This window comes from Chelmon rostratus, chromosome 5, assembly GCF_017976325.1.
Source record: "Chelmon rostratus isolate fCheRos1 chromosome 5, fCheRos1.pri, whole genome shotgun sequence".
Classification (NCBI taxonomy): Eukaryota; Metazoa; Chordata; class Actinopteri; order Chaetodontiformes; family Chaetodontidae; genus Chelmon; species Chelmon rostratus.
Genome location: NC_055662.1, coordinates 14,915,450 through 14,941,699, shown reverse-complemented (window position 1 = coordinate 14,941,699; position 26,250 = coordinate 14,915,450). Strand labels below are relative to the sequence as shown.

At 42.0% G+C, this 26,250-nt stretch overlaps 2 protein-coding genes across 5 annotated transcripts; one reads left to right on the top strand and one right to left on the bottom strand.

Moving 5' to 3' along the window:
• Positions 1-99: 99 nt before the first annotated feature.
• On the top strand, positions 100-25,985 carry pi4kab (phosphatidylinositol 4-kinase, catalytic, alpha b). Of its 4 annotated transcripts, none has more exons than XM_041936350.1 (55): positions 100-234; positions 1,278-1,394; positions 1,959-2,052; positions 2,373-2,461; positions 2,553-2,625; positions 2,716-2,978; positions 3,403-3,469; positions 4,059-4,207; positions 4,320-4,385; positions 4,505-4,601; positions 4,730-4,921; positions 5,046-5,146; positions 5,393-5,522; positions 6,112-6,241; positions 6,319-6,414; positions 6,536-6,719; positions 7,376-7,479; positions 7,597-7,765; positions 7,851-7,901; positions 11,858-11,966; positions 12,357-12,493; positions 12,589-12,722; positions 12,807-12,889; positions 12,979-13,049; positions 13,165-13,289; positions 13,376-13,457; positions 13,728-13,811; positions 14,086-14,175; positions 14,449-14,568; positions 15,449-15,463; positions 15,612-15,704; positions 15,790-15,946; positions 16,056-16,183; positions 16,305-16,463; positions 16,580-16,731; positions 16,856-16,963; positions 17,075-17,202; positions 17,615-17,773; positions 17,932-18,011; positions 18,156-18,355; positions 18,702-18,792; positions 19,605-19,772; positions 20,043-20,096; positions 20,851-20,971; positions 21,084-21,213; positions 22,387-22,530; positions 22,652-22,722; positions 22,814-22,920; positions 23,038-23,142; positions 23,228-23,353; positions 23,472-23,592; positions 24,256-24,415; positions 24,506-24,595; positions 24,686-24,769; positions 24,874-25,985. In XM_041936350.1, exons 1-55 carry the CDS (start codon positions 136-138, stop codon positions 24,923-24,925), a joined length of 6,309 nt encoding a protein of 2,102 aa, XP_041792284.1. In that variant the 5' UTR covers positions 100-135; the 3' UTR covers positions 24,926-25,985. The 4 variants fall into 4 exon arrangements, with proteins under 4 accessions (XP_041792284.1, XP_041792280.1, XP_041792283.1 ...); XM_041936346.1 differs by having other exon boundaries at positions 123-234; positions 5,393-5,528; XM_041936349.1 differs by lacking the exon at positions 15,449-15,463 and having other exon boundaries at positions 123-234.
• On the bottom strand, positions 8,334-11,257 carry serpind1 (serpin peptidase inhibitor, clade D (heparin cofactor), member 1). Its single transcript, XM_041936351.1, has 6 exons — positions 10,998-11,257; positions 10,063-10,706; positions 9,755-9,903; positions 9,492-9,616; positions 9,199-9,343; positions 8,334-9,026 (listed from the first exon to the last, which is right to left on the bottom strand). The coding sequence occupies exons 1-6, from the start codon at positions 11,255-11,257 to the stop codon at positions 8,835-8,837; spliced, it is 1,515 nt and encodes a 504-aa protein (XP_041792285.1). The 3' UTR covers positions 8,334-8,834.
• Positions 25,986-26,250: the final 265 nt, after the last annotated feature.

Here is a 26,250-nt window from a genome sequence, read left to right as displayed (position 1 = left end):
CACTAATTAAGCAGCAAGCCGTCATTAGGATTGTCCCTGCAGGGTTTCCGTACTGCGGCTTCGCCAGCGCCAGCTGCCGCTGCTTGCTTGTTTCCTCTGCTCTCTGAATTGAGCTCGTTTGATGTAGGGGTAAACATGTCTGTAATGGGAGGTGGTACGAGAGGGTTTTATTTCAACACAGTCCTGTCGCTGGCCCGCTCTTTAGCTGCTCACCGCCCCGCACCCGTCGAAAAGGTGAGGAAGCAGAAAACCGAGTGAGCTACAAAAGTCACATTTGTAATAATTAGCTACGTTAGTAGCTGTTAAGCAACAGGGTTGTTCAGGGTGTAGCTCCGCTTCCGCACAGTCCATATCTTCTTGTGATCACTGACTCGGCAGGCTAACATTTGACAGGTGTGTGCGCGTCTGTAGTTATGAATCACTGGAGTTGGGTCTTCTCGACAGTGTTTTCCTTGTAAAAGAAGAGGAGAGCAGTGCAGAAGAAAGTGGCGTCGCTGCTTGTGTGGTGCCTGTTACTGCATCACACAGCAGAGTAGTCAGGCTGGATCAGCACTGCAGTCAAACAGGTTTACCCTGTGAAGAGAGAAAGAGACGATCCAGACCAGAAGGCTTCACGGTGCTTATAGACAGTTACTAACCTGTTGCAAAGATGAGGTCTACATTAAACGGGATTTTTTTTTTTGGCCAAAACAGAGAGTTTGGAAAAAGAGCTGCGTTCTCCGAGTACTTACATTTGGTGGATCAAATAAAAATAAACAGGAGCGTATAGAGGCAATCATCAATACACAGTCGCTATTGATATTTTATGGAGCATGTAAATAATATTCCGTTTCAGTGTGTTTTTGTGGGAGTGACCAGTTTTGCAATAGTGTCTTGCACTATAGCTCAAAACTAAAAGTTGCCGCAAAATATCATAAATACCTTTGATGACATTTTTATAGTGAGTAGCAACAATATTTTTTATGGTTCCCTCCTTGATAGCAATTTACAGCAAACTTTATTGATCTTCAGTAAGGAAAGAGATGTACAAAGAACAAAAAAATCTGTCAGAAAGGTATAAAGAGTACATTAATCCTAGATCGGTGTGTATAAATGTAGAGTATGTGCAAAACCAGTGGTTTCCTGATATTCTTGGCATGACTCTAGTAAAAATCAATACTGGAACATGCAGTCTCTCTCAAGCGGCTATTTGAATACAACCTCTAGACAATTAAATCTAAACGTTGTGTTTTCTGTTACAGTAACTGCATACAGACAGCTCTTTTGTTCTCCTTCAGGTCCAGAAACTACAATGTATGTGTCCAGTGGAAGTTCGTGGTGTGTTCACTCTAGATGTGCGTCGCAGAGATGCAGTTATTGCGCTCGCTGTGTTTCTGGTGGAATCTGGCTTACAGGTGGGTGGCGATCAGTAAAAAAATCGAGGTGTTGAGCCTTTTTTACACAGTGGGTCAGTTTCATCATCACTGTACAGATGAGATCTTTAGGTTGTCCTGGTAGTTAATGGATCCAGTGGATTTAAGATCCAAACAGTACACATAGCAATGCAGTGGCATGATGAATGTATGAAATATTAGTATTTTTGTATAAGTACTATTAGTCTGCTTTTGCTGCCAGCCTCTTGCAGGACTCCACACATATCACCATGATAAGCTTATTCTCATAATCTGATTAAGATGGCGATTAGACATGCAGCTGGCCATGTAAGCCTCTAACCTCATCACAGTGAGACGCAGTGTGGAAGCTTCACAGCCATCTGATTAACTAGAGATGGTAGCTTCACTTTTCAGTGTTAAAGAGATGTTTGATATATTTTCATTATCCCAGATTTGATTCTACGTCAGAATTAACAATGGCTCGTATTTTTGATTCACCAGTGCTTCTTAGGCAGACAACAGTGCTGCTCTGTGGCAGCAAGTGCGTTTGTTTGTGGTGTGTAATGATTTGCTTTACTCTGGCAGCACAAGGACATACTTGTTTCCTACTTGCTGAGCCTATTGAGAGGCCTACCACGGGTCCAGTGGATCGAAGAGAGCTCGGGAAAGAAAGGAAAGGGTAAGAATAATCCTCTTATTTTGTTTTACAATGGCCTCTATTTACTTGCTGCAACAGTGCACTATGTAATGTTTTTCATCATTCTTATTCATTTTCAATACTATCCTCAAGACATTGAGGAAGTATTGATATTTATCCACAAAATGCCTTGAGACAGCAGTCTCCACTTATTTGTACATTTCACTTGTTAACTCGGTTGTACAGTATTCCCTGTTGGATTGCTTTTTCATTTTTTGATGCAATCTGCTTGTCATTCTTTTTCCTGCTGCACACGCATGTGGCATTTAACTGTAGTGTTTTTGACATTTTCTGCTCTTCAGAATTTCTCCCGGTTGCAGAAAACTTCAGCTTCTGTCTAGTGACTCTTTTGGCAGATGTGGCTCAGAGAGACCCAGACTCCCGCCAAGAGGTCAGCTAAAAAGTGGTGATAATATATCATTCTTAAGTTAGGGTGCATTGCAGTTAAATGCTAAGTCATTGTTCTGCTGTTTCTCCTATAGATCTTGCACACTATAATGGAGGTCATGCAGACATTGCAGGATATGTGCCAAACACCTGATAACCATGACAAAGGTATACACACACACTCATACACACACAAAGGCAACAAACTGTGCAACACCAGTCCTTCAAAAAGCTTTATAGATGCTCTCTTTTCTCTAGTCTACCTGTGCAGGTATATTGTTCCCAGCCTGCTCGGCATGACTCGAGCATTTGGCCGCTACAGCAACACGGACGAAGCCCTGCTGTCCAAGTTGTTCCCCAAAGACTCGCCCCAGGCCCGCTGCGTCACAGAGGAAACAGAGGGAGTGCGGCGCAGGTCCTTCAATGACTTTCGCTCTATCCTGCCATCCTCACTGCTTACAGTGTGCCAGAGTGACACTCTGCGCAGAAGCACTGGGACCAACCTGGATCCTTCTGCACAGGTGTGTGTATGTAACTTGTCATAGGGCTGCTTGGACGACTCAGGACAATTGGAGGTGACTGCAGAGTTCTAATATTCTTACAGTCCTGATTCCAACAAAGTTGGCATGCTGTGTAAAACTGAAATAACAGAATGCAATAATAATGCAAATTGTGTTTACCGACAACAGTTTTACACCGTGCCCATGTAGCAACATCCTATATACAAAGCGGTGAACCTCACTCCATCCTTGCTCGTGAACGACTGAGCCTTTCCAGGATGCCCCTTTCATACCCAATCATGATACTATCACCTGTTACCAATGAACCTGTTTGCCTGTGGAATGTTCCAAACAGGTGTTTTAATTTGATTGCATTAATCTTCAGTGACTTTGTTATGTTTGATTAGTGGGTAAAGAATCTGTTCTGTAATGTGCTGTCTCACAGGGCTGTACAGACCCTGGAGGCCACTCACCCTGCTCTCCTACAGCCCCTGGCCTGCATTACTTTGAAGGTAAAACCATTTTTTGAGTTTTGTGTTTGCCAATGTAAACCTGGATTCTGTCATCCAATCCTAGTTTACCATTGTCAGCCACACCTATGTACTTAGATATCGCTTATCTGCACTTGTATATATTCAGAATTAATGATTTTATTGGAGCACTTGCATATCTCATATGCTGTAATAATCCAGTAAGGCACCTAGTAAAGGTATTTTAATCTGGGTGAAACTTTTGTTGCTTGCTGACAAATACTACCCATTGCCTTAAAGCCATCACTCTGTAGAGTTTGGATGGGCAGTGCAGTGGTATTGTCTTTATACAGGTGCTCACTTATGGTACCCTTTTCTTATCATAAAGGAAGCGACTAGTCTGTGGTGTGTCACCATTCTGCACGGATGATTAGCAGTCATGTATGAAGAAATCCATTGTAGATACAGATATTAAGTTCCCCATTTCCAGTAATCTCAGCAGACTAAAGTACCGTTCAGCAACTAGCCATTGTCCTTGTTTCATGCTATTAAGATGCTACCCATTGCACCCTGAAGGAGCCAGTCATATGTTGTCACATGTTGTTTGTGTCCTCTGGTCTCTTCATTTCAGGTGCCTACCTCCCAGACAGCAGCGCAGTAGATCCTGACTACTATTTTTCTACAGTCAGCTCCAGTTTCTCAGTGTCTCCTCTCTTCTTGGGGGCAGGAGAAAACGAGGTGGAGGTGCCTGTTGATCTGCTCCGACAGCTCCTTGGCATGGTACATTAGGCCGCTACCTGTTTACCAAGACACTGCCTCGTCTGTCTCCCATTCTGTATACCTACGGTATACTGCATCTTTACCAGTGGTTGTGCGTTTTGTTGATTTACAGGTGAAGAAGTTTGTTTCAGACTCTTTTTTGAAAACTCTGGATGCAACTATGACAGAAGTTACAGAGGTAAACATAATAGCCACTGTCTGTACAACAAATTCTTAATAGTAAATTTAAAGTTAAGTTTCTGCCATTATCAATTAAATAATCTTCTCTATCATTTTCTCTTTTGTTTTGTTGTTAAGTCTAATCCTGGAATCAACCTCTGTTACAAAACCTTCAGTGACCCTCTCTATGTGTGTGTGTTCAAAATGCTGCGGGACACACTATACTACATGAAAGGTAAACCATTATACTGTAGATAGCTTGTTTAATATGCATTAAAGCCACACAGTCCTGCACTTGTTGTTGTATTTTGTATTCTATTAAATGGGCTGCTCAGATTTTCATACTGTCTTCATGTTGCTTAGCCTTGCAGCCAGCATTTGTGCGGGAAGTGCACGACTTTGTACTGGAACAGTTTAGCAGCAGTCAATCGGAGCTGCAGCGGGTACTTCATGACACGGGGGTGTTGCCGGGGGAACAGAGCCCCCTCAAGCTGCGTTGCCAAGCCAACGCTGCCTGCGTGGACCTCATGGTGTGGGCCGTCAAAGATGAGCAAGGTAATCAATTGTACCAGAGCGTGAGCAGAGCAGCGTGTTCAAATGTGATAATCAAAAAAAATACTGGATGTGTTTTATTTGTTCTGGTTGCATCACTATTCCTTCCTGGTGTCTTTTTTTCCAGGAGCTGAGAATTTGTGCACCAAGCTGTCAGAGAAGCTGCAGTCGAAAACTTCTAGTAAAGTCATCATTGCTCACATGCCCCTGCTCATCTGTTGCCTACAGGTATAAGACCACTAAGATAGTATGTGCTCAGATAGAAGCAAAATGTTATACAACGCACTAGATAATGGGATTTTATCTAGAAAATTACTGACTAAAGGCAACTGAGCATCAAGTATCCTGATGATCCAGTGGACTAAGGCACATGTTTATCTGGTTTTGAAGATGATCCAGATGTGTAGAATGTCATAAATGTCTATTATTTATTGGAAATCAGTTTTGGATTTTCTTTGATTGTCTCTGTCCTAGGGCTTGGGTCGTCTGTGTGAGAGGTTTCCAGTAGTTGCTCACTCTGCCACAACCTCTCTCAGGGATTTCCTGGTGGTTCCTTCCCCTGTTCTTATAAAACTCTACAAGTATCACAGCCAGTACAGTACAGGTACAGGTACAGATGTTTATCTGTTTATTTTATGTGTAAGGAAACATGTACAGTACGAAACATAAATGTTACTGTTTGATTTATTATATCAAAGTTATCTTAAAGCTAGCAAGTTTTGAAATGTAACATTTAACCAATCAAAATTTATATTTCACCTCTTAAGCAAAAACAAAATGTGTTTTCCTAAATATTAGAATTTATGTCCGCCAGCAACCTTCTTATCCCAAGCACAGCCCAAACAGAGCCAAAAGTAAATGGGACAAAAGTGCAGATGACACAGTGAAAAATGTACATCAATAACAGTGCCATTCACATGTCACATTTGGCTCTCGTCCACTATTGATCTGAACATTCATTGACGAGCTTCTACATATACAGACAATTGGAAATTTTCTGTGTTGTCCTCCACAGCATACTGCTTTTTCATTTGCTGCTAATTTGTTCGACTATAAAAGATAACATGCTCTTCATATTTAATACTACCATCATATTTTGTGCAATGTTTTAAATCGTAATTAATTTAAAACTGCTTGTTTTCAATTCTGTGTTGACGTGTCTGTCCTTGTGCTGTTGTCACTCTTTTTTGAAGGCACAGGTGAAATTAGGATAAATGTGACCAATGAGCACTCTCAGTCTACTTTCAACCTCCTGTCAAACAGGAAAGACCAACCGTCCATGTACGAGCAGCTCAGAGACATTTCCATTGACAACATATGCAGGTGAGACACACACTCCTGGCACATCCGAGATCATAAAATGAGATTTTTTTACATCTCTCGTGTTTCTCATCACTCAGATGTCTGAAAGCTGGTCTGACCATGGACCATGTGATAGTGGAGGCCTTTCTGGCGAGTCTGTCCAACCGACTGTACATTTCACAGGAGAATGACAAGTGAGCAGCTTTTCCTGCTTGGAATAAAACCTACACCGTGCTTTCAGTTCACCCTGGATATTTTCACGTCCTTGACACTGATGAATAGCTACTCTAAAAATAAAACTTGTTTTTCTGCCAGGGATGCCCATCTGATCCCAGATCACACCATTCGAGCACTGGGCCACATAGCAGTGGCTCTGAGAGACACTCCTAAAGTCATGGAGCACATCCTACAAATCCTTCAACAGAAGTTCTGCCAGCCTCCATCACAGCTGGATGTCCTCATCATCGACCAGCTTGGCTGCATGGTCATTACAGGAAACGTAAGGTCAAAGACACAATGATAGCACATTATCTTGCCTCCGTTCAGACATACATTTAGATTTGGAAAGGGATATTAGGTACATAACCACCGGGGGAGCATTCAAAAGCATAAACCATTGGCAAAGCTGGAGCGGGGATGTGGAATTATTGGATAGGAACACTGTTATATAAGACTATTTTTTTTAAGTGCTGCTTAAATAGAAGCAATGTAACCTGTTTTTCTTAACCCAGAGGGGATGGCATGCTGTAATTACTGGCCACCTACTGGCTGCTGTTTACTTGCTCAGTACAGTGTGCATAAAGAGTAGCTTCCAGTATTGTAGTTCACACCCCACTGGAGTGTAATGGGGTGTTTTTGACAGCCAGTGTACCCAGAGTGCTGTAGACTACTATTAACAAAGGGCTGGAAAAGGATGTGACTTTATATTGCAGATACAGAACACTTACAAAATGCTTCCCTCTGTGCTCATACAGATCTTGCACATTTGCTCATGTTATCCCTAATAACAGGATTTTTGATAAGGAAAATGGTAAATGTTATGAGTGGTAATTTAAGATGTATAAAGATGCAAATATGACAACAAAAAATCTTTTTATTTTGAGTTTAACCTAATGGTTGCCTGTGCTTTCTCACTCCTGTCTGTCTGTCTTGCAGCAATACATCTACCAGGAGGTGTGGAACCTGTTCCAGCAGATCAGTGTGAAGGCCAGTTCAGTGGTCTACTCAGCCACCAAAGACTACAGAGATCACGGCTACAGGTCTGCTCTTATCCTATTCACAGACCAGTGCCAGTTGCACCTGGGAACTGTAGTTTTGAGTACTGAGTATAACTGTGTTTAACTGTTCCCTCCATGTGTGCTCTTTCCCCCCACAAGGCACTGCTCTCTGGCAGTGATAAATGCTCTGGCCAACATTGCAGCCAACCTGCAGGGGGAGCAACTCGTGGACGAACTCATGGTGAACCTTTTAGAACTGTTTGTCCAACTGGGCCTGGAAGGAAAGAGAGCCAGTGAGAGGGCCTCGGACAAGGGACCAGCACTTAAGGCATGCGCTTAAATGCATGAACATCTACACACAACAGGAAGTTGATAACTGCAGTGCTGATTAATTGGCTCTTTGTCTCCTGTAGGCATCAAGTAGCGCAGGAAATCTTGGAGTCCTCATTCCAGTGATTGCTGTGGTGAGTATGTGGTGTCTGCACAAACTGCTTTCCTTTGGAGACGGTTTCCTTTCATCTAAGAGAGGAATTTCTGTTGAAACACTGCCCACGGTTTAATGATGTACAGGAGTATGTGAGTGCTTCAGATGAATCTCCGTGATTAGTTAGCATTTAACTCTATCAACAAATATTTACCCTGTTAGCTGCAGTACAAACATCTGTGTCACCAGTTCACTGCTGAATGATGTTACAATCGTACAAGCTTGTTCTATATATAATTATCATTATTATAGTCCTGTTATGTATTTGTAGTGCTACAGCTGTTTTTCTATTATATTGAGATAATAATTTTAAATATCTTTGTGTAATCTTAAGTAATAACTTCATCTAATTTACAATTATTTTAACTATGTAATTTAATTAATAGTAATACAATAGACAAGATAACTTTTTTTTATTAAGGCACTCCCGTTATAAAAGTAATGATGTAATAATTTTAAGATTTTTTCACAGAAATTCTCGTCTAATAGTGTCATACATTATTTTCTTATCCCCTCTTTTGTGTTATTCATTGTTCTGTTGGCTTTCTGCAGTTGATACAGTATGCCATTAGGTAATGAAAGTTATATAATGGCAGTTTTTTGAGAACATTTCTCCACTAGCCTCATTGCGGAGGATAAAACATTAACAGACAGATAACAAGCATTCACTGAGTCACTGACAGACTAGCAAGCCTTTGAGAAATGTGAAGGAGAAGTTTAAATGTTCAGTAAGACTACATATACATTAAGACTCTTGATGTTACTCATACATACTATTATACATGCATATTATACTAATAGAAGTAAGAACACCCCAGCTTTTAAAATCCTGAATGTTTTCGCTGGAAGTTCGAACCAAACAGGGAATTTTTAGGGACTAGTTTAGCTGTTTGGAACGGCTTTTCGGTCAAGTTTAGGTCTGTGAAGGGTTGACCACCCGGCCCATGAACACAAGGCAGTCTGTGCGGTGCTCGTAGATGAGGAAGAGGAAGGGATGATCCACAGTGAAGCGGATCTGAGAGGAGAGGGGCATGAAGCCGACTTGGGTCAAAGCAGCAGCCTCTGTTCCCTCTTCATTCACAGTGATGGTTCCCTGGTGCTTCAGCTGGGGAGGAAGATCAGAAGGCTGTTATTTTGAAATAGTTTGGAAGGATTATTGATTGCAGTTGATAAGGTGTCCAGGTGACTAAGCGACCTTTCATTTTGTTTTGCTGTTTGCCTTTAGTATCAGTTGGGCTGTGTCTTTGTGAAATCGTGCCTCATTTAGTCTTACTCACCCAGTTCATGGCAACTTTCTCAGAGGTCATTCCAGAGAAATCTCCAGTCTCCTGGAACAAGTCAGTGAGGCCCATCTCCTTTAAATTTGCAATCAAGTCATAGTTCTGCTCCAGTTTAAACCGAGGTAGCACCACCTCTCGCGTCCTGGAGGGAGGCAAAGAATGTCCAAACATTTTCAACTTGTCAAGCCATTAACTCTAAAGGAGCTCCCATTGAAAAGGGTCATAGTATATTGTTATTTACAGTGTGCTTTCTCAGCTACCTATTAGTTTGTTGGGAAAACACAGCTCACCTGTTAGTCATGTTTTTGAGCCACTTGTTGACAACAGTGGGAGAGATGTCCTGCTCCAAGGTCCTCATGCCAGTGATCTTCCTCGGCAAGGCAATGAGCATGCTGATGTTTCCTGAGTATGGGAGCTGAAAATAAGAAGGTTTGGTAATTCTTAGGCAGCTCAGTTGATTTATTTATGGATCAGTATGTGTGTTGCTCAGGAAATTGTTGCTGAAAAAGCTTGCCACTCAGTTAAAATTTCAAATCAGTGTGAGGCGCCCCACCTGTAGAATGTCACACTCCAGTTCATGATCGGCAGCAGCCAGATAGTTCCCCTTGTTGGTCATCATTGGCACGCGTACATTTGTTTTTTCGTTAACTCGGAAGTTGCGATAGTGAGTCATTTCTTTGGGGAATTTCTGTTCCCATGTTCCTGTTTAGACAAACAAATGAGCCCAAAGAGTCATATGTTTACTTTGCAATTCAAATAACCAAACAAAGCAGACATGTGCTGTAATTTTACTTTCTGAAGTTCTGCAACGTTGAATCATTTGAAATGAGGTGGAGGACAGTGTATCCCTATTGCACTCACCTTTGAAGTACAGGTAGTTGAGTAGCATCAGCACCATATTTGGGTCGACGCTCTTGAGTGGTTCCCTGATCAGCCCTTTGGTCAGTTTTAGGATACGACGGTTGGCCTTGTCCAGGAAGGCAGGGTCCCTGAAATCCACTGACTGCGGCTCTGCAAAATAATAAGCCTTCGTTTCTGCGCGGAAAGCATCTTTCACCGAGACATCCTTCTTTACGTAGACATCGTTCACAGAGCGTAGCGTGTAACCAAAGTTCCTCCTGAAGAGCCGGTGTGTCAGCTTCCTGAACAACTTGTGCACTGTTGTGTTGTCATAGTGATGACTGGCGTTGACAAACTCGGCGAATCCCAGAGCTTTGTAGATCTGATCATGGGTTTCAGGTCCCGCCCCTAAAGACATCATACCCATAGCGATGGAGATGCCAGCAGGTGCTAGCAGGATGTTGTCACTCTGGTTGACATCGTTACGAAGACTTCGATAGAGATTAAAACCGAAATGAGCGTTCACAATGTTGAGGCGTTGGAGGCGAGACCGACCGTGGAACAGCCGCAGGAGTCTGGCACGGCGAATCTTTGGGTCGGAGGGTTCGGCAAAGATGTCAATGTCTGGGGCTGGTGTAGCAATCTCATCGATCTCATCCCCTTCACTGAAAAGTACCATAAACTCATCATCCATCCATTCAAAAGTGGAATCACTCACAAAGCACAATGTGTGAATATACTGTATATTGCTTTTTGTGTAACTGATTAATTGTAACATTTTATACACACAATGTTTAAATGCACTTTTATACATAAAAATATTCACAGAAATGAATAGGAAAACTTATTGGCATTAAGATAATGATAATTAATTTCATTTTATTTACACCATAACGTCATTCTTAATATCTCATTTTTGATATAATCCGCCAGAAGTAGCAACAGTTCATACTCACATGTAGTCGTCACTGCCCGCAGCCAGGATCTTATCAAAATCAATATAATCTTCATCCTCAAAGCCATCAAAAATAAGGTCATTCGTGACCGTGTTTTCTTTGTGGAACTCCAAGGGGATGGACTCTATATCCACTGCCCCATCTTCAAAGCCCCTGGGGTCCGGTTTAGGGTCACTAAAGTGAGAGCTGAGGTCTTTGATGCCAGCCAGGGATGGACTGACCATCAGACAGGCCACAGAGAAGACGGTGATGACCCACATCCTGAAGGCTGAGGAGGAGGGAATAGACGTTTAGTGTGGCCTAATTCATAATCTGATCAACATTTAGTAAACCTGATTAAATTACGTTTTCATGAATCTGTAGGGAGAAAATCATGTTGTCACTGGCTACAAATTTGTGCAACTTTACATAAAATTCCCTTAGTAGCAGTCTCAGTCTGTGAAATGTCTTACCTTCACTGTGTGCTGTGTTGCCTCTGTTTGTAGTACTAAGAGCAAAGAATTGAATACAAAACTGAACTTTGATGTGGGCTCCTCCTGAACAAATAGACCAGATCAAACAGACCAGAAAGCACTGTGATTGACCGAAAGCTTTAACTCTTCACAATTCAGCTTATCTGTTAAGAAGATTTAATACTAATTAACCATTAGAGGGGTAATAGTGCAGTAGGAGGTACTTTGCAGTTGCTTTTTTTATGTTGTTCGTACGTCTTTATTTTATTCAGTGTGCAGAATATCCAAAAAGGATTTAGCCATTTGTATTTGAATGAATTTACATTTTAGGATTCATTTAGAACCACTTTTGACTGATTTGCTCTACTTTTTTTACCCTTTTTCTGTGTCTGTTTTTCTAAATCACAGTTGACCAGGAGGCTTCCACCAATCAAAGAGGCCAAGCCCCGACTACAGAAGCTGTTCAGGGACTTCTGGTTGTACTCTGTGGTCATGGGTTTTGCTGTGGAAGGATCAGGTGTGAATTGATTTCAGTCATGTTTTGTAGAAAGTTCTGCACTTCTGCACTGTATCACATAAAATGAGTGGGAGTTGGTATTTAAAGGTACTCTCCCTGATTTTGTTTTAGCGGCCAATAGCTTCCCCAAATCACAAATATCTTTTCCCTGTTCAGTGTTGTTGAATTGACAAAACATCAAGGTGCCCACTCATGTGTAGGTCACAGATCATATTTTCTCAGACAGGTTATCAGACAAAGAGTTACAAGAACTGGTTCTGATATTATTTATTTCACACCAAATGGGGAAATAGGAATCTATGTGCACATTAAATAGATTTATGAGATAAGAGTCAGTCATTGCAGTCCAGTGGCTCCCTGCATTTCTGGATATGTATTTTGTCCTTTCAGGGCTTTGGCCAGAGGAGTGGTATGAAGGTGTGTGTGAGATTGCCACCAAGTCTCCTCTTCTCACCTTTCCCAGCGGAGAACCTCTACGCTCCGAACTGCAATACAACTCTGCCCTGAAAAATGATACAGTCACACCGGTACAGCAGTCACATTTGTCTTGCAGTGAAAAAAATACTTTTGAAAACAGAAACACCAGGACTAACCTTTAACTTGTCTAATTTCCATCCACCAGGCTGAGTTGAGCGAGCTGCGGGCGACCATCAGCAATCTCCTCGACCCACCTCCTGAAGGATCTGCCCTCATTAACAAGCTAGACTTCGCCATGTCCACGTACCTGCTCTCAGTCTACAGACTAGAATACATGAGGTCAGCTCCATACACTTGACATTGTCACATTTTTTTGTGTATTGTGAGGTCACATTATGGAGATTTGTAATATTTTGCTCTCAGGATGCTGCGATCCAATGATCCTGACAGGTTCCAGGTCATGTTTCGATACTTTGAAGACAAAGCCATCCAGAAAGACAAATCTGGTGAGGGCTTTACACCTGCTACACCTGCTGCCACTCTTTTTACTCATTTGGTGTAATTAGTGTTCTCAAATTCTCTTTTATCCTCACAGGCATGATGCAGTGCATTATTTGTGTTGGCGATAAGGTGTTTGATGTCTTCCTCCAGATGATGGCAGAGAAGGTTGGTAGCATGGTTTCTCAAGTAATCTCAAAAGGCTTGAACGTCCTGTTGACTGTATGTTTTATTGTTCAGTCTTAGTGAATAACAATCAAAGCATATTTCTAATTTTTTGTAGCCCAAGACCAAAGAGCACGAGGAGGAACTTGAGCGGCATGCACAATTCTTACTGGTCAACTTCAACCACACACACAAGAGGATCCGCAGAGTGGCGGACAAATACCTCTCTGGTTTGGCTGAGACGTGAGTGTTATTAATCCGAGAGCTTTGTCTCCCGTCATGATATATACAGTATGGATCCTATTTCTCATGTGTTATACCTCTGCCAGGTTCCCCCATCTGCTTTGGAGCGGTCGTGTGCTAAAGACCATGTTGGACATCTTGCAAACACTCTCTCTGTCACTAAGTGCTGTAAGTATCAGTAGAGCGCTGGTGTGAGCAACACAGTGGTTTGAATCATTATAATGGACAACAAACATTTACAGGTGATAAATGAAGTTGCGTGAAATATTCTCTTCTGGTGCAGCTTTTAGTCAGCGGCAATACTTAAAAGTGCTACGTGGTGGAACAAAAGCAGAGTTGAATTATTTTAGCTTGAAGTGCTACCAAACCCCAGGGAAGAGTTTAGATAGGAGCGACTATGAGCTTCAGTTCTTACAAATGCTAACTCTGTTTATTTAGGACATCCACAAGGATCAGCCATACTATGACATTCCAGACACTCCCTACAGGATCACTGTTCCTGACACATACGAGGCCAGAGAGGTGAGTTTTGACTCTAATTACACTTCTCACCACTAGAGGGCAGCACAGTGTTGGTTTTAAAGACAATTGTGGCCTCTTTGCTTCATTCAGTGTTTATGTGATGTTTTCATGGTGATGACACAATTTGTTCAACAAACTAAGACCCTTGCATTCAATATGTGTCATCTGTAATAAAGAGTCTGCTTTAATCCCCACATGTTGTGTAGGGAAACATTATATTGAAATCGTCTAACAGCCCTTCTGTATTTCATAAATATTCCTTATCTCCTTGTAGAGCATAGTGAAGGACTTTGCTGCTCGCTGTGGTGAGATCCTGAAAGAGGCAATGAAATGGGCCCCTTCAGTCACAAAGTCCCACCTACAGGTGAGTTTCTTTACCTTTATGTTATATTTTATTGTAGTGACTGCTTCCACTTAATTACAAATAATATCATGAAAGTGGCTTCGCTTGACAGCAAGTCATTGATGGTCTTTTGTTGCCGAAGACCCAAAATTACTGCAATTAGTTTAGGTTTTTGAAGGGAAACATTATGCATTTAACTGCAAAGGATATTTGCCATTGTTGATCCATTACTGCTTTTCTTTTCTCTCTTTTTGTCCATTCCAATATCTCACCTGTGTGTTGTGTCTGGTGCAGGAGTACCTGAACAAGCACCAGAACTGGGTGTCAGGACTGTCGCAGCACACTGGGCTGGCCATGGCCACAGAGAGCATACTGCACTTCGCAGGCTACAACAGACAGAGTACAACACTTGGCGTGAGTCACATGTGCATGCGGGCATCCCTGCATGCTTGCACAAAACCACTTACCCCCAGATTAAAGGCAGGATGGATTTAGACAAAAATACACATCCCAAATTATAGGTGAGATCATAATCTGAGCTAATCTGAGTGACTAAAACATTCTTTACAGACACATCATCAAAAAACACAACCACACTAGCACAGTTTTTTTTTTCCAGCCCTACCAACACATTTTTTAGTGCACTGAGGGCGCCACAGGAAGTGATAAATGCCATGTCACTTCCTGAGGCATCAAGAGCAAGATGCAGCACTGTTTTAAGATCCTTGCAACATACTGCAAACTTAAAAACCAAATATTTGGTTCTTGCCATTGGCCTCACAGGCTTGTTGATTTGATGCTTATTAACATTTGTCCAACATTAATGGCTTTTTAATTTAACACTCGTGCCATTTAGTTGCTTTGTCAGAGCCTTTACAGTTTTGTTAACACTGAGCAGAAGTTTTTTGTATCCTTTGTGCACATATAGGTGTTTTATTTTTTCTGTATTTACTGTATTCTATAGTTCTGTAAACACTGGGAGTCCAGTTGTTTACAGTGCTGTTTGTCTATGTGTGCATGCTTACTAGTCTGTGTGACATTACTTTGCTTGCTATGCATTTCCTACATGTTCTTGGGCTTGCATTGTGCTGTATCTGTCTTTTCATTTGCTTCATTTGTTGTATTTTGTCTTTATTAAACTTCACCGAACTGCCTACCTGGTTGCTTGGCTGGTTTACGGATTTGCTGGTTGCCTGGTTACTTACCTGCAACGGACGGGTGGGTTGGTTGGCTGGTTGCCCATTTGGCTAACTGGTTGTGCTGGTGCTGTCCTCCACCATGTGGCCAACCATAGGCTGCTTTCCCTCAGGTTGGTCTGAACACTAAATACAGAGAGACAGAGCTCAGGCATGATCCATTCAGTATAACCAGAAGTGTTACAGTACAGCTACGTGTCCTTCTTTCCTAGTTTGTGACTGCGTGGCCCTAAGTGGCCCCTAAACTGTGTTTTTCATTAGACCACCCAGCTGACAGAGAGACCAGCATGTGTGAAAAAGGACTACTCCAACTTCATGGCATCACTCAACCTGCGCAACCGCTACACTGGAGAGGTGAAGTAATACTATTATAAAGATGATTTTCTGAGACTTTCATTGTTCAGTATGAGTCATACCTGTCTGTTCCTGTGCTGTCTAGGTGGCTGGCATGATTCAGTTCTCAGAGGCGACTCACAGCCAGTCAGACCTCAACAAGCTAATGATCCATCAGATGACCAGTGCTCTAGACAGAAAAGACCCAGAGGCCTTCACCCAGGCCATGTTCAAGATGGCTGCTCTGCTTATTACTACCAAAAGTAAGCAGCTCTGCCTTATTAAGATTTATATCTCATGTCTTTCAGCAACAGTGGCTGTTGTTTGTTGTTCTTATTGTTTTATGTAAATTTTTCATATGTTGTCTTTCAGACTGCGATCTTCTACTCCTGCACCATCTGTGTTGGTCTCCTCTGAAGATGTTTACAGAACACGGCATGGAAACCGCCATCGCCTGCTGGGAATGGCTCCTGGCAGCGCACAACGGGGTGGAAGTGCCAGTATGTATATTTATGACTTTTCATGAAAGCGTATGAATCATTTGTTACATTAATGTGCAGCTTGGTGTGAGACATACTGCAGAAACGATTAATTTTCGACTTCTCTTTTCCATCTGTATAGTTTATGCGTGAGATGGCAGGAGCTTGGCAGATGACGGTAGAGCTGAAGATGGGTTTGTTTTCGGTGGCTAAGGTGGAGGCCGGCCCTCTGGCTGTCTCAGAGGAGAGTCAGCCTGCACCCTGTGCACCTGACGTCATCCCCCACTTCCTCTGGATAGAGGTGAGTGACAAACAGACTTAAACATAGATGAAATTTCTATCATTTTGATGTATTTTTCATACAGTATAATGGTTGGAAACTTCCTCCTCTTATTCCTTCTCCCTCTCTCCCTTCAGTTTCTGGTGCAGAGGTTTGAGATAGCCAAGTACAGCAGCGCTGACCAGGTGGAGATTTTCACTGCCATTTTGCAGAGATCTCTATCTCTGAGTGTCGGAGGACCCAAAAGCAGCCTCAACCGTCATGTTGCTGCCATTGGCCCAAGATTCAGGTACCGTGTCTCATTATTACAAATGCACATTGGTTCAACCTTAAATGCCATAATAGTCAGCTGCAAGAAATACTGAATCCTAAAATTTATAAGACTATTCTGTTATCACTTTGCTTTGTTCCAGGCTGCTGACTCTGGGTCTGACTCTTCTGCATGCTGATGTTGTGACAAATGCCACCATCAGAAATGTGCTTAGAGAAAAGATCTATTCCACGGCTTTTGACTACTTCAGGTAGAAAAAAATCAAAACCTGCTCTGTTGGCCGAAAATGAAAACTATTTTACTGTGATTTAAAGTCGTCTCTCTGGCCACTAATCTCTTTGCCATCTCTTTCTCTGTTTAGTGTCACTCCCAAATTTCCCACTCAGACAGATAAGAGGCTGAGAGAAGACATCAGTATAATGATCAAGTTCTATGCCAGTCTGCAGTCTGATAAGAAGTATCTGGCTGCCAGCCAGCTGGTTCCCCCAGGTACAGTACTGAGAGAACAGCAACCTTTTTGAAAAGTTTCTGACTGTGAATTTCCATCCCTTTTACTGCTTTTTTAACTTAATTGATTTTATTACCTCTGTAATTTGGGCCAAATTCGGTCATGTGCAATCTATAGCATGAAGTCCAAACCAATCCATAGTGTCTAGCCTGTGATGTGTTAAATAGAGCTCAAAATGTCGGATTGCATTGACCTTTCTTTACCATACACACCAGGCTAGTGCAGTAATTATTTTATTTTGTTTGCCTGGAAGGCCCAGGGTACCATTTAGGGAGTGGTCAAAATATCCTCTCTTGCGTCTATTGGAGAAAGAAGGCAGAATTGATTAAATGCTCTTGATAGACAAATAATTGATTTGTAGGATAGATTGATGATAGATTTCTTTTTGTGTAGATCCCCAAGACATGTCGGTGAACAGCCTGTCTGTAGTGGCAGTGACAGATAGCCGGAGCAGTCTTGATGCAGCTGTTGGCCAGAGGCAGCAGGTGGCTCAGGGATGGATCAACACCTACCCTCTGTCCTCCGGGATGTCCACTATATCCAAGAAATCAGGTACAACGCAAACAGGATGGTAAACTTAACTGAGTTTGGCTGGAATACACCCTGTGCCAAAGATAGTCGCAGTGAAACATAACCTCCATCTGTTTCAGTAATAAAATGTTTCCTGTATCATAATGTATTATTGTTGCATTGCTCCTGTTCTGTTTCAGGACTATCTAAAAAAAGCAACAGAGGCTCTCAGCTGCACAAATACTACATGAAACGCCGGACTCTTTTACTGGCTTTACTGGTATTTACATTTTCTTACCCGCTTTACATTTTCACAACTCTGGTAATAAACAAAATAACATCTAGTTATTACATTTCTACATCTCCACTTGACACCTTATTGGGTAAATATGATGACTTCCATTTCCTGTATGTCTCTCTCTAGGCCAGCGAGATTGAGCGGCTGACCATATGGTACAACCCGTTATCCACTCAGGAGCTTGCTATTGCTACTGAACAGTCTGTGGAGACCAGCATTGCTAACTGGAGGTCCAAATACATCAGTCTGACAGAGAAACAGTGGAAGGACAATGTCAACCTGGCCTGGAGCATAGCACCGTACCTCGCCCTGCAGCTGCCTGCCAGGTAAACCGAGAAAGCTTCATCACTGTCTAACTGGCAGTGTAACAGGTTTTGTCCAACAAAGTCGAAATTTATGAAAAACCTCAATAATAGTGTCCCAAACAAGCCAGTGAGTGAAGTTCTTAAATCCATAACTTTGTGCATATTTTTACCCTCGGTGCAATGAGAAGGAATTGAATGATGCTCGAACTACAACAATTATCTTGTCACATAATCTCACACCATTAAAGCATGTAAACAGCTACAATTTCTAGCCGAAAGAAAATACCCTCAATGGATACACGCATACATGCAAGTTTGTGTTTTCAGTCATTTCTGCAACTATTCAGTTTGGTGAATTGTTTTTCAGATTTAAAAACACAGAGGCTATTGTCTCTGAAGTGACTCGCCTAGTGCGAATGGATCCGGCAGCTGTGTGCGATGTTCCAGAAGCGGTCAAGGTGAGGTCCTCTGCCTGCCATTACAAATGAACGGCATGGCTTTTGTTTGTCATTCTTTTGGTTTCGTTCATGCTGCTTTTATTCTGAAATATTCAGAGCAGATAATCAGAAATGACCAAAACCCTTTCCAGACCTCATTTTGCATTTGAATATACAGTACAGCGCCATTACAATCTTCTGTAGCCTTAGCATACACTTTCATCTGAATAGGAGGAATTTTGCAGCCCTTGAAAGACAATACAGTGTTTTATGTTGTTTTGACTTTAAGTATTTAAAATTGTCTTCTTTGAATTAATTTGCTCCTTGGGTTTTAAAGTTCCCACCACTGTGTTAAACAGAAGAAAAAACGTTTTTGTTCGTAAGTTGTTTTGCTTTCAAGTGGGCATATTCTGTCACTTGAGAAAGGTTGGTGTCATTGAAGTTTCTTTCCCTCCAGCTTCCTCTTCATTTAATTCTGCCTGACTGAGCTCTTAATGAGCCACGTACCTGTCTAAAGAAGAAGCAGGGGAGGCAGAGCACACCCTTCCCCGAAGGCCACCATGATTTACAGATGATGCTCCTTGACATCTCACAGTTGTTTATCCCAGTCGCCTCAGCAGCTAATAACCACGGCTTCCTCTGGAGGCTAGTTAGCACACCATCAGGCTTTGGGTCATAACCTTACATCAGATTGCTGTCATATTTGGTGCAGAGATATAGATCCTGTGTTGCATGCTGCACATAGAGTAGTACGATGTAAATGTTGGCTACGTTAAATATTTTTTAAAATATATTTCTCAGTTTTCTTCCTCTCTTTCTTTGCTCTTCTTCAGTTCCTGGTGACGTGGCACACCATTGATGCAGACTCTCCAGAGCTGAGTCACATCTTGTGCTGGGCCCCGGCAGATCCCCCAACTGGACTGTCCTACTTCTCCTCCCTGTACCCTCCTCACCCCCTCACAGCCCAGTACGGGGTCAAAGTGCTCCGTTCCTTTCCTCCTGTACGGTCACATATGCAGCACACACATACAGTATTAAATACCATCACTGCTGGTTTTGCTAAAAGTCTGACAAATAGCTGATCTTAGTACTTTTTTCATGTTTCTATTATTCAGACAGTATCTCAGAGAGCACTGATGAAATGTAATGAAGCTTCCACTTCCTCAGGGATGTGCACATTATATGTTGGGGACTCATTTGTATACAATGATACAGTTATGGCATTTCTTTTTGTTCTCTTACTGGTGAAATATTTTTTCCATTCTTTCTAGGATGCCATCTTGTTTTACATCCCTCAGATTGTCCAAGCACTTCGTTACGACAAGGTAAATATCAGAATGCTATTGAAAGCCCTCATATCTTCAGATTATTGAAGGTGATTTAGGGGAGAAATGGAAGATAATATTCAGAAGTTTTCATTAGTATAGAATAACCTGAAAATAACAATTGTGTAGAATGATCCCTTTAAATCTGCAGAGGGAGCAGGCAGAAGGACCACCATGTTGAATTGGTTTCGAAACCAATTCAACGTGGTGGCCAAACCTGTAATTACAACGTCATGTGATGCACAAGGACCAAAAAAGAGTTTTTCCCATAGACTTACTTTGTGCAAGAAGCGGCTGTTACGTGGTGAATACATTTTTTTTTTTTTTAGTATAAACCCCTTCAAAATGACTAATTTCTCTCAGAATTTGATCCATTCAGTCTGATTACATTTGGAAAGTCTCTAAGAACTGCACGAGTGATTCATTTTATTCCCATTCAAGTTAGCAGAGATCTTTAAACTAGCAGTTAGCCAGCTCGGGCCAACGTTAAGTCAAAATGCGCACCAGAGACTTGATTTGTCCAACCATGTGTCCATTTCTAATTATACATCCGTGGGAATGGGTCCTCTTCCAGTCAGCCATGCTTCTATAGTAGCTTAGAATGGACAAACCAAACACTGGCTTTGGAGAGGGCCCTTCGTGTTTAGTGGCTGCCAGGAAAGAGACGCATGATTCCACTACATCCGACACTGGTCCTGTAAATTTTCAGAACCTCCCTTGTATTTTTCCTTCTTTCTGTAACAACTTAACGTAGATGGGTTACGTGAGAGAGTACATCCTGTGGGCCGCTCAGAAGTCTCAGCTTCTGGCTCACCAGTTCATCTGGAACATGAAGACCAACATATTCTTGGACGAGGAAGGAAACCAGAAAGACCGTGAGATATTTACCTTCACTATCTCTTTCTGACCCAACACATGCACATCACACCACAAAACAACCTGCGAACATACAAATGTGAAATGCTCTGATCTTCTCTCTCTGTGCAGCTGACATAGGTGAGCTGCTGGAGCAGATGGTGGAGGAGATCACTGGCTCGCTGTCCGGCCCGGCCAAAGACTTCTACCAGAGAGAGTTTGACTTCTTCAACAAGATCACCAATGTGTCCGCCATTATCAAGTATGAACACACTTAACTATTTCTGGTTTGACTCGAGCATCTTTAGCTTGCTTTAGGCCATTTATTACTGTAGAATATTCTTTACATTACTGCTGTACCTTTTTCCAAAGTTGCATAACATTTTAGATTGATTTCCCACTGGCATTCATTGGTTTCAGTTCTGTAATACTGTTAGTTTTGAGAAATGTGGTTAGGTTGAGGTTCAGTCACAGTGAACATTTGCTCAAATGTATGCATGCAAATGAGCCTTGGTAGTGCAGGTGAAAGCAGGAACTGTTTGGGAGAACTGGGCCGCTTTTAAAGCTGTTCCTCAAATTGAGGGCTTCTTCCTCTAGTAAAATAAATGTTACTTTTAGCTAATAGGCTGCAACAAGGCCAGCATAGACATAATCTTGATTTATTTTTATCTTTGTTCTGCTTCTCCTAATTTTATCTCATTATTATCATCATCATCTCATGTCTATTTTTCAACCCTTGTGTGTTTTTGTGATCTTCCTCCATAAAATGTCATCTCAAGTAAAGATACACTATGATTAAAGAAAAGAGAAAAAAGACGCTGATTTGGGCCAAAGCCCTCTGAGTAATACTACAGTTCAACGTTTCTGTTAACCACAACTCTACTGTAGGTTGTCTGCAAGATGTTTATGAAGCAATAACGAGTGTCCCCCTGAGCTGAGATGTTTTGTTCTTTTCCCTGCTTCGTACCACCAGTGATCTACTCTCTAAATCCCTTTGTTGTTCATTTACTTGGCTCTTATTTGTTGTAATGTCTCTCTGATTATGCACCAGTCTGGAAGACACTGTATGCTGTGCCCCTGACTACCTGTCTACCAGTGTGTACACTCTGCAGCTGATGAGTAGAGTTCTGACAGCTCCCTTTATTGCTGGCTCTAACCGGGAGTGTTTTGTCAGCCCACTAGAGGCACACAAAATCCCCCCAGCCCTCATTACAGCACTAATTGCAACTGTCCGGGGGAGAAACTTGTACTGTCCCCTGGTTTCCACTCTCTATTACTTTCCACCCCAGTGACTCCCCTCTGTGAATAACAGCAGCGCCCAACTGTCACTTTTGCTCTGAATTCATTCAGTGAGATACCCATGCATGCTATTCTCAGTAAAGTCATAGGTGTGGAACCTCTCTGTGTTTAAGGTGTTTTTGTTTGTCTTCATTAGGCCTTTTCCCAAAGGGGAGGAAAGGAAGAGGGCTTGCCTAGAGGCCATGTCACAGATCAAAGTCCAACCCGGCTGCTATCTTCCCAGTAACCCAGAGGCCATAGTTTTGGATATAGACTACAAGTCTGGGACCCCCATGCAGAGGTGGGCCTCATAACCATTTTTTATAATGCTCATAACAGCCAGCAGAATTCACAAAGAAATGTGACAGCTTCGTTGAACTTTTTTCAAAAGCACTTTTGTATCCCTTTCTGTCTCTGTTTAGTGCTGCCAAAGCTCCCTACCTGGCCAAGTTCAAAGTTAGGAGATGTGGAGTCAGTGAGCTGGAAAAAGAAGGTACTGCTAATGTTAAATGAACCCAAAGTAGATGTTGTATGTCTTGAATTTTGGCCCAGACAAACAGCGTGTTGTGACATCTTCCCCTCAGGCCTGCAGTGTCGCTCAGATTCTGTAGATGAAGGGAAGAGTGAAGAGGAGGTCAACAGGATCTACTGGCAGGCAGCCATCTTTAAAGTGGGAGACGACTGCAGACAGGTCTCAGTTTCACACTCCTCTCCTTTCACTTACCACACCGCTATCTCCCATTCTTTTCCTGATATCTTCCTTTGCTTGAACTCCCTCCTTTTATCATTTCATCCTTGATGTTCACAGGACATGCTGGCTCTTCAGATCATCAGCCTGTTCAAGAACATCTTCCAGCTGGTCGGCCTCGATCTCTACGTGTTCCCTTACAGGGTGGTGGCCACAGCCCCGGGAGTAAGTGCATGTAACATTTGCATGTCTGACTTTCCTCTGTAATCAAACCGCTTCTCATTCTTCCTGTTGTGATGTACCACCACAGTGTGGAGTGATCGAGTGCATCCCAGACTGCAAGTCTCGTGACCAGCTGGGCCGCCAGACAGACTTCGGCATGTACGACTATTTCAGGAACCAGTATGGAGATGAATCCACACTAGCGTTCCAGAAGGTAAGTCTTGTTCAGGCTTTTCTTCGTCAGTCAGTCGTTTACACATGTGAAATTGTTGCACATCTCGGTGCTCAGTTTAAGTTAAATCCAATATTCCTTCCCACACTTGTCTTCTCAGGCACGGTACAACTTCATCCGCAGCATGGCAGCTTACAGCTTGCTGCTCTTCCTGCTGCAGATAAAAGACAGACACAATGGCAACATCATGCTGGACAGCCAGGGCCACCTCATCCACATTGGTGTGTATTGTGTACATTTCCTTATTTCTTTACTGAAATTGATATTTATGTATGCACCGCTCTGCTGTGAATTGAGGGCTGTACCAGACTTAATATTGTCCAAGCCAAATCACGTAAATAGTTCAGCATGTTCAGTCTTTCCTACAGTATCTTCCTACAAGCCTTTCAAGACTCTACTTGCACAAATATAGATCACGGATTACTATTTTGAAAAAGTTTGGCTTGACTAAGCTTTAAATAATAAAAAAAACAATTCATGGATGGAAGAAAGATGCATTCAAAAATCCCCAAAACTTCTCCTAAACTTGTGAAATCTGGCATCTAGCGGAGAGGTTGCAGATTACAACCAACTGAATGCCCCTCTAAAGTACCGTAAATTGATTCTTATGTTCAGGTGATTATACACAAATGTAACATACACACAAATATTTTATTCCATTTCTGCCAATAGATCCACCAAAGTCTTTCTTTCTCTAAACTTTCTTTCTATCTTTAAATTATAGCCCTTTCTAATCCAAACCTTTGTTTTGCATCATTCTGTCTTCAGCCTTTTTGAGTGATTACATTTGTATTGATAGTGCCAGAACATTATCTTCATGCAACATAATACTGGAGCATTCAATTAGAAATCCTGTGTGTCTGTGTGTGTGTGTGTGTGTCCAGACTTTGGCTTCATGTTTGAAAGTTCCCCTGGCGGGAACCTCGGCTGGGAGCCAGACATCAAGCTAACCGATGAGATGGTGATGATCATGGGTGGAAAGATGGAGGCAACACCCTTTAAATGGTTCATGGAGATGTGTGTGAGGGGGTACCTGGCTGTCAGGTGAGTATGCAGAAGAGCCAAAGCAAATGTTCACGGCACTATGAAGATGGCTAACGTGTAACATTAAGACAAGTTCCTCTGGTGAATCAGGCCCTACATGGACGGAGTGGTCTCCTTAGTTACACTCATGCTGGACACTGGTCTCCCCTGCTTCCGAGGACAGACCATCAAATTGCTGAAGTGAGTCAGGCGTGTGTTTGCATGCGTGAGCCAATGTGAATGAGAATAAGCAGCCTGAATATCATTTGCCGTCTCTTTCCTCACATCTAGGCAGCGGTTCAACCCTGGTTTGAGTGAGAAAGATGCAGCTTCCTTCATCATCAAAGTCATTCAGAACTGCTTCCTCAGCAACAGGTCAGTCCAAAACTTGAACAGGGTACAGATTCTTAAATTCTCATCAATATTGGCTACCAGAAGGCATTATTTACAAGTGTTTTTTTTTTTTTTTTTACTTACAGGAGTAGAACCTACGACATGATCCAGTATTACCAAAATCAGATCCCATACTAAACATGTGTAGCTAAGCATGTGCATATATTGGCTGGTACATGGTTTGTGCGTGTGCGTGCGTGGGTTTGCGTGTGTGCCTTTGTTAATGTTCACCGTTGAAGATTGTGGCTCATTGTTTCCGCTGATTGTTGCCGATGTCATCCTTTGTGTTCGCTTTAGCTTCTCGTTCATCTCAAAGCATATTTTCTTTATATTAATTGTCTGTTCCTTTATTTATTATATTACATTGACATCAATGTTGTTATTAATTATTATTGTACTATTGCACTAGCATCTTGACTTCTGTGCACTTAGAGAAAAAACTCTTGGTAATCTGCACGTTCAGTAAATACTCAATGAGAGTTTGTGCCAATTTTAAGTGATTTGTAATGTTTGTGAATGTGGATTCTTAAAGCTGTTGATTTTAGATGGGTTTGAAATGTAATTGGATACTTGAAGTAGCTGTAGTAGACCAGTTTCATTTCTGACCAATGTGGCCTATTCTGTCATCTTGTACTTGACTGTACTACTGTGCTTCTCTTTTTAATGAACCAGTCAGATTTCTTTGATCTGTAGCATGGTACTCGTCTTGTATTTAACAGTGACGCCTGACTGTATAGACATGGGTTGCACTGTCTGTATTTATGGGTTTCCGTATTCGCAGTTACCTCGGGAGAAACAATGCACATAAGCTGTGGGAAACACTGGGGCTGAGTTTTGTATATTTAGCATTGCCAAAGGGGAGGGAAGATGATGCACATAAATCAAACTTTTCTATTGTTTACGATTGAAGTTCAGGCACAGCTTGATTGTTGGGCAGTTGCATGAAGTTATGAGTTAACTACCATGTAGCCTGTGTCCAATGTGGCTTTTGGTGAAAGTTATTTTAGTAATCCAAAGTGCTGTGCCCCATGTCCATACGGCTAGCTTAAGCCTTTATGTAATGTTACTGATTGTAAAGATTTTGCCTCTCTTTGTATATTTATATTCATGACCCATTTTCTGTCTCCTTTTCTATCTTCATGCCTTTTGAATGAGAATGCATAAGATATGAAATCAAATAAAGATCTATTAACTTAAAGTAACTGTCTTATTCTTGCTTGTGGTGTTTAATTACTGATGAAAAAAATCACCAGTTGTTAAGTTGTCAAATATTGGTATAGATTTATAGTTGGAGCGAAAGAACCTCTTGAAGAGGTTCTTTCAAATAAACCTATAACCGAGACAGGCTTCTTTTTGTGTAGCTGCTTTTAAACTCAGCTGGGTGGCAGCACCTCAGCCGACCTGTTTAGTGTTTTTTCTATGTTTTCTATGCATTTTCTCGGTGAAGACCAAGAAAACCAAGA

Excerpts from the sequence above, each read along its gene's own strand:
- pi4kab (XM_041936346.1), top strand. The coding sequence starts at position 136 with ATGTCTGTAATGGGAGGTGGTACGAGAGGGTTTTATTTCAACACAGTC. Across the intron at positions 12,890-12,978 it reads CATCCAGAAAGACAAATCTG|GCATGATGCAGTGCATTATT; the intron begins GTGAGGGCTTTA and ends TTATCCTCACAG. Across the intron at positions 18,012-18,155 it reads CTCTTTTACTGGCTTTACTG|GCCAGCGAGATTGAGCGGCT; the intron begins GTATTTACATTT and ends GTCTCTCTCTAG.
- serpind1 (XM_041936351.1), bottom strand. The coding sequence starts at position 11,257 with ATGTGGGTCATCACCGTCTTCTCTGTGGCCTGTCTGATGGTCAGTCCA. Across the intron at positions 9,904-10,062 it reads CAACTACCTGTACTTCAAAG|GAACATGGGAACAGAAATTC; the intron begins GTGAGTGCAATA and ends TTGTCTAAACAG. Across the intron at positions 9,027-9,198 it reads AGAAAGTTGCCATGAACTGG|CTGAAGCACCAGGGAACCAT; the intron begins GTGAGTAAGACT and ends CTTCCTCCCCAG.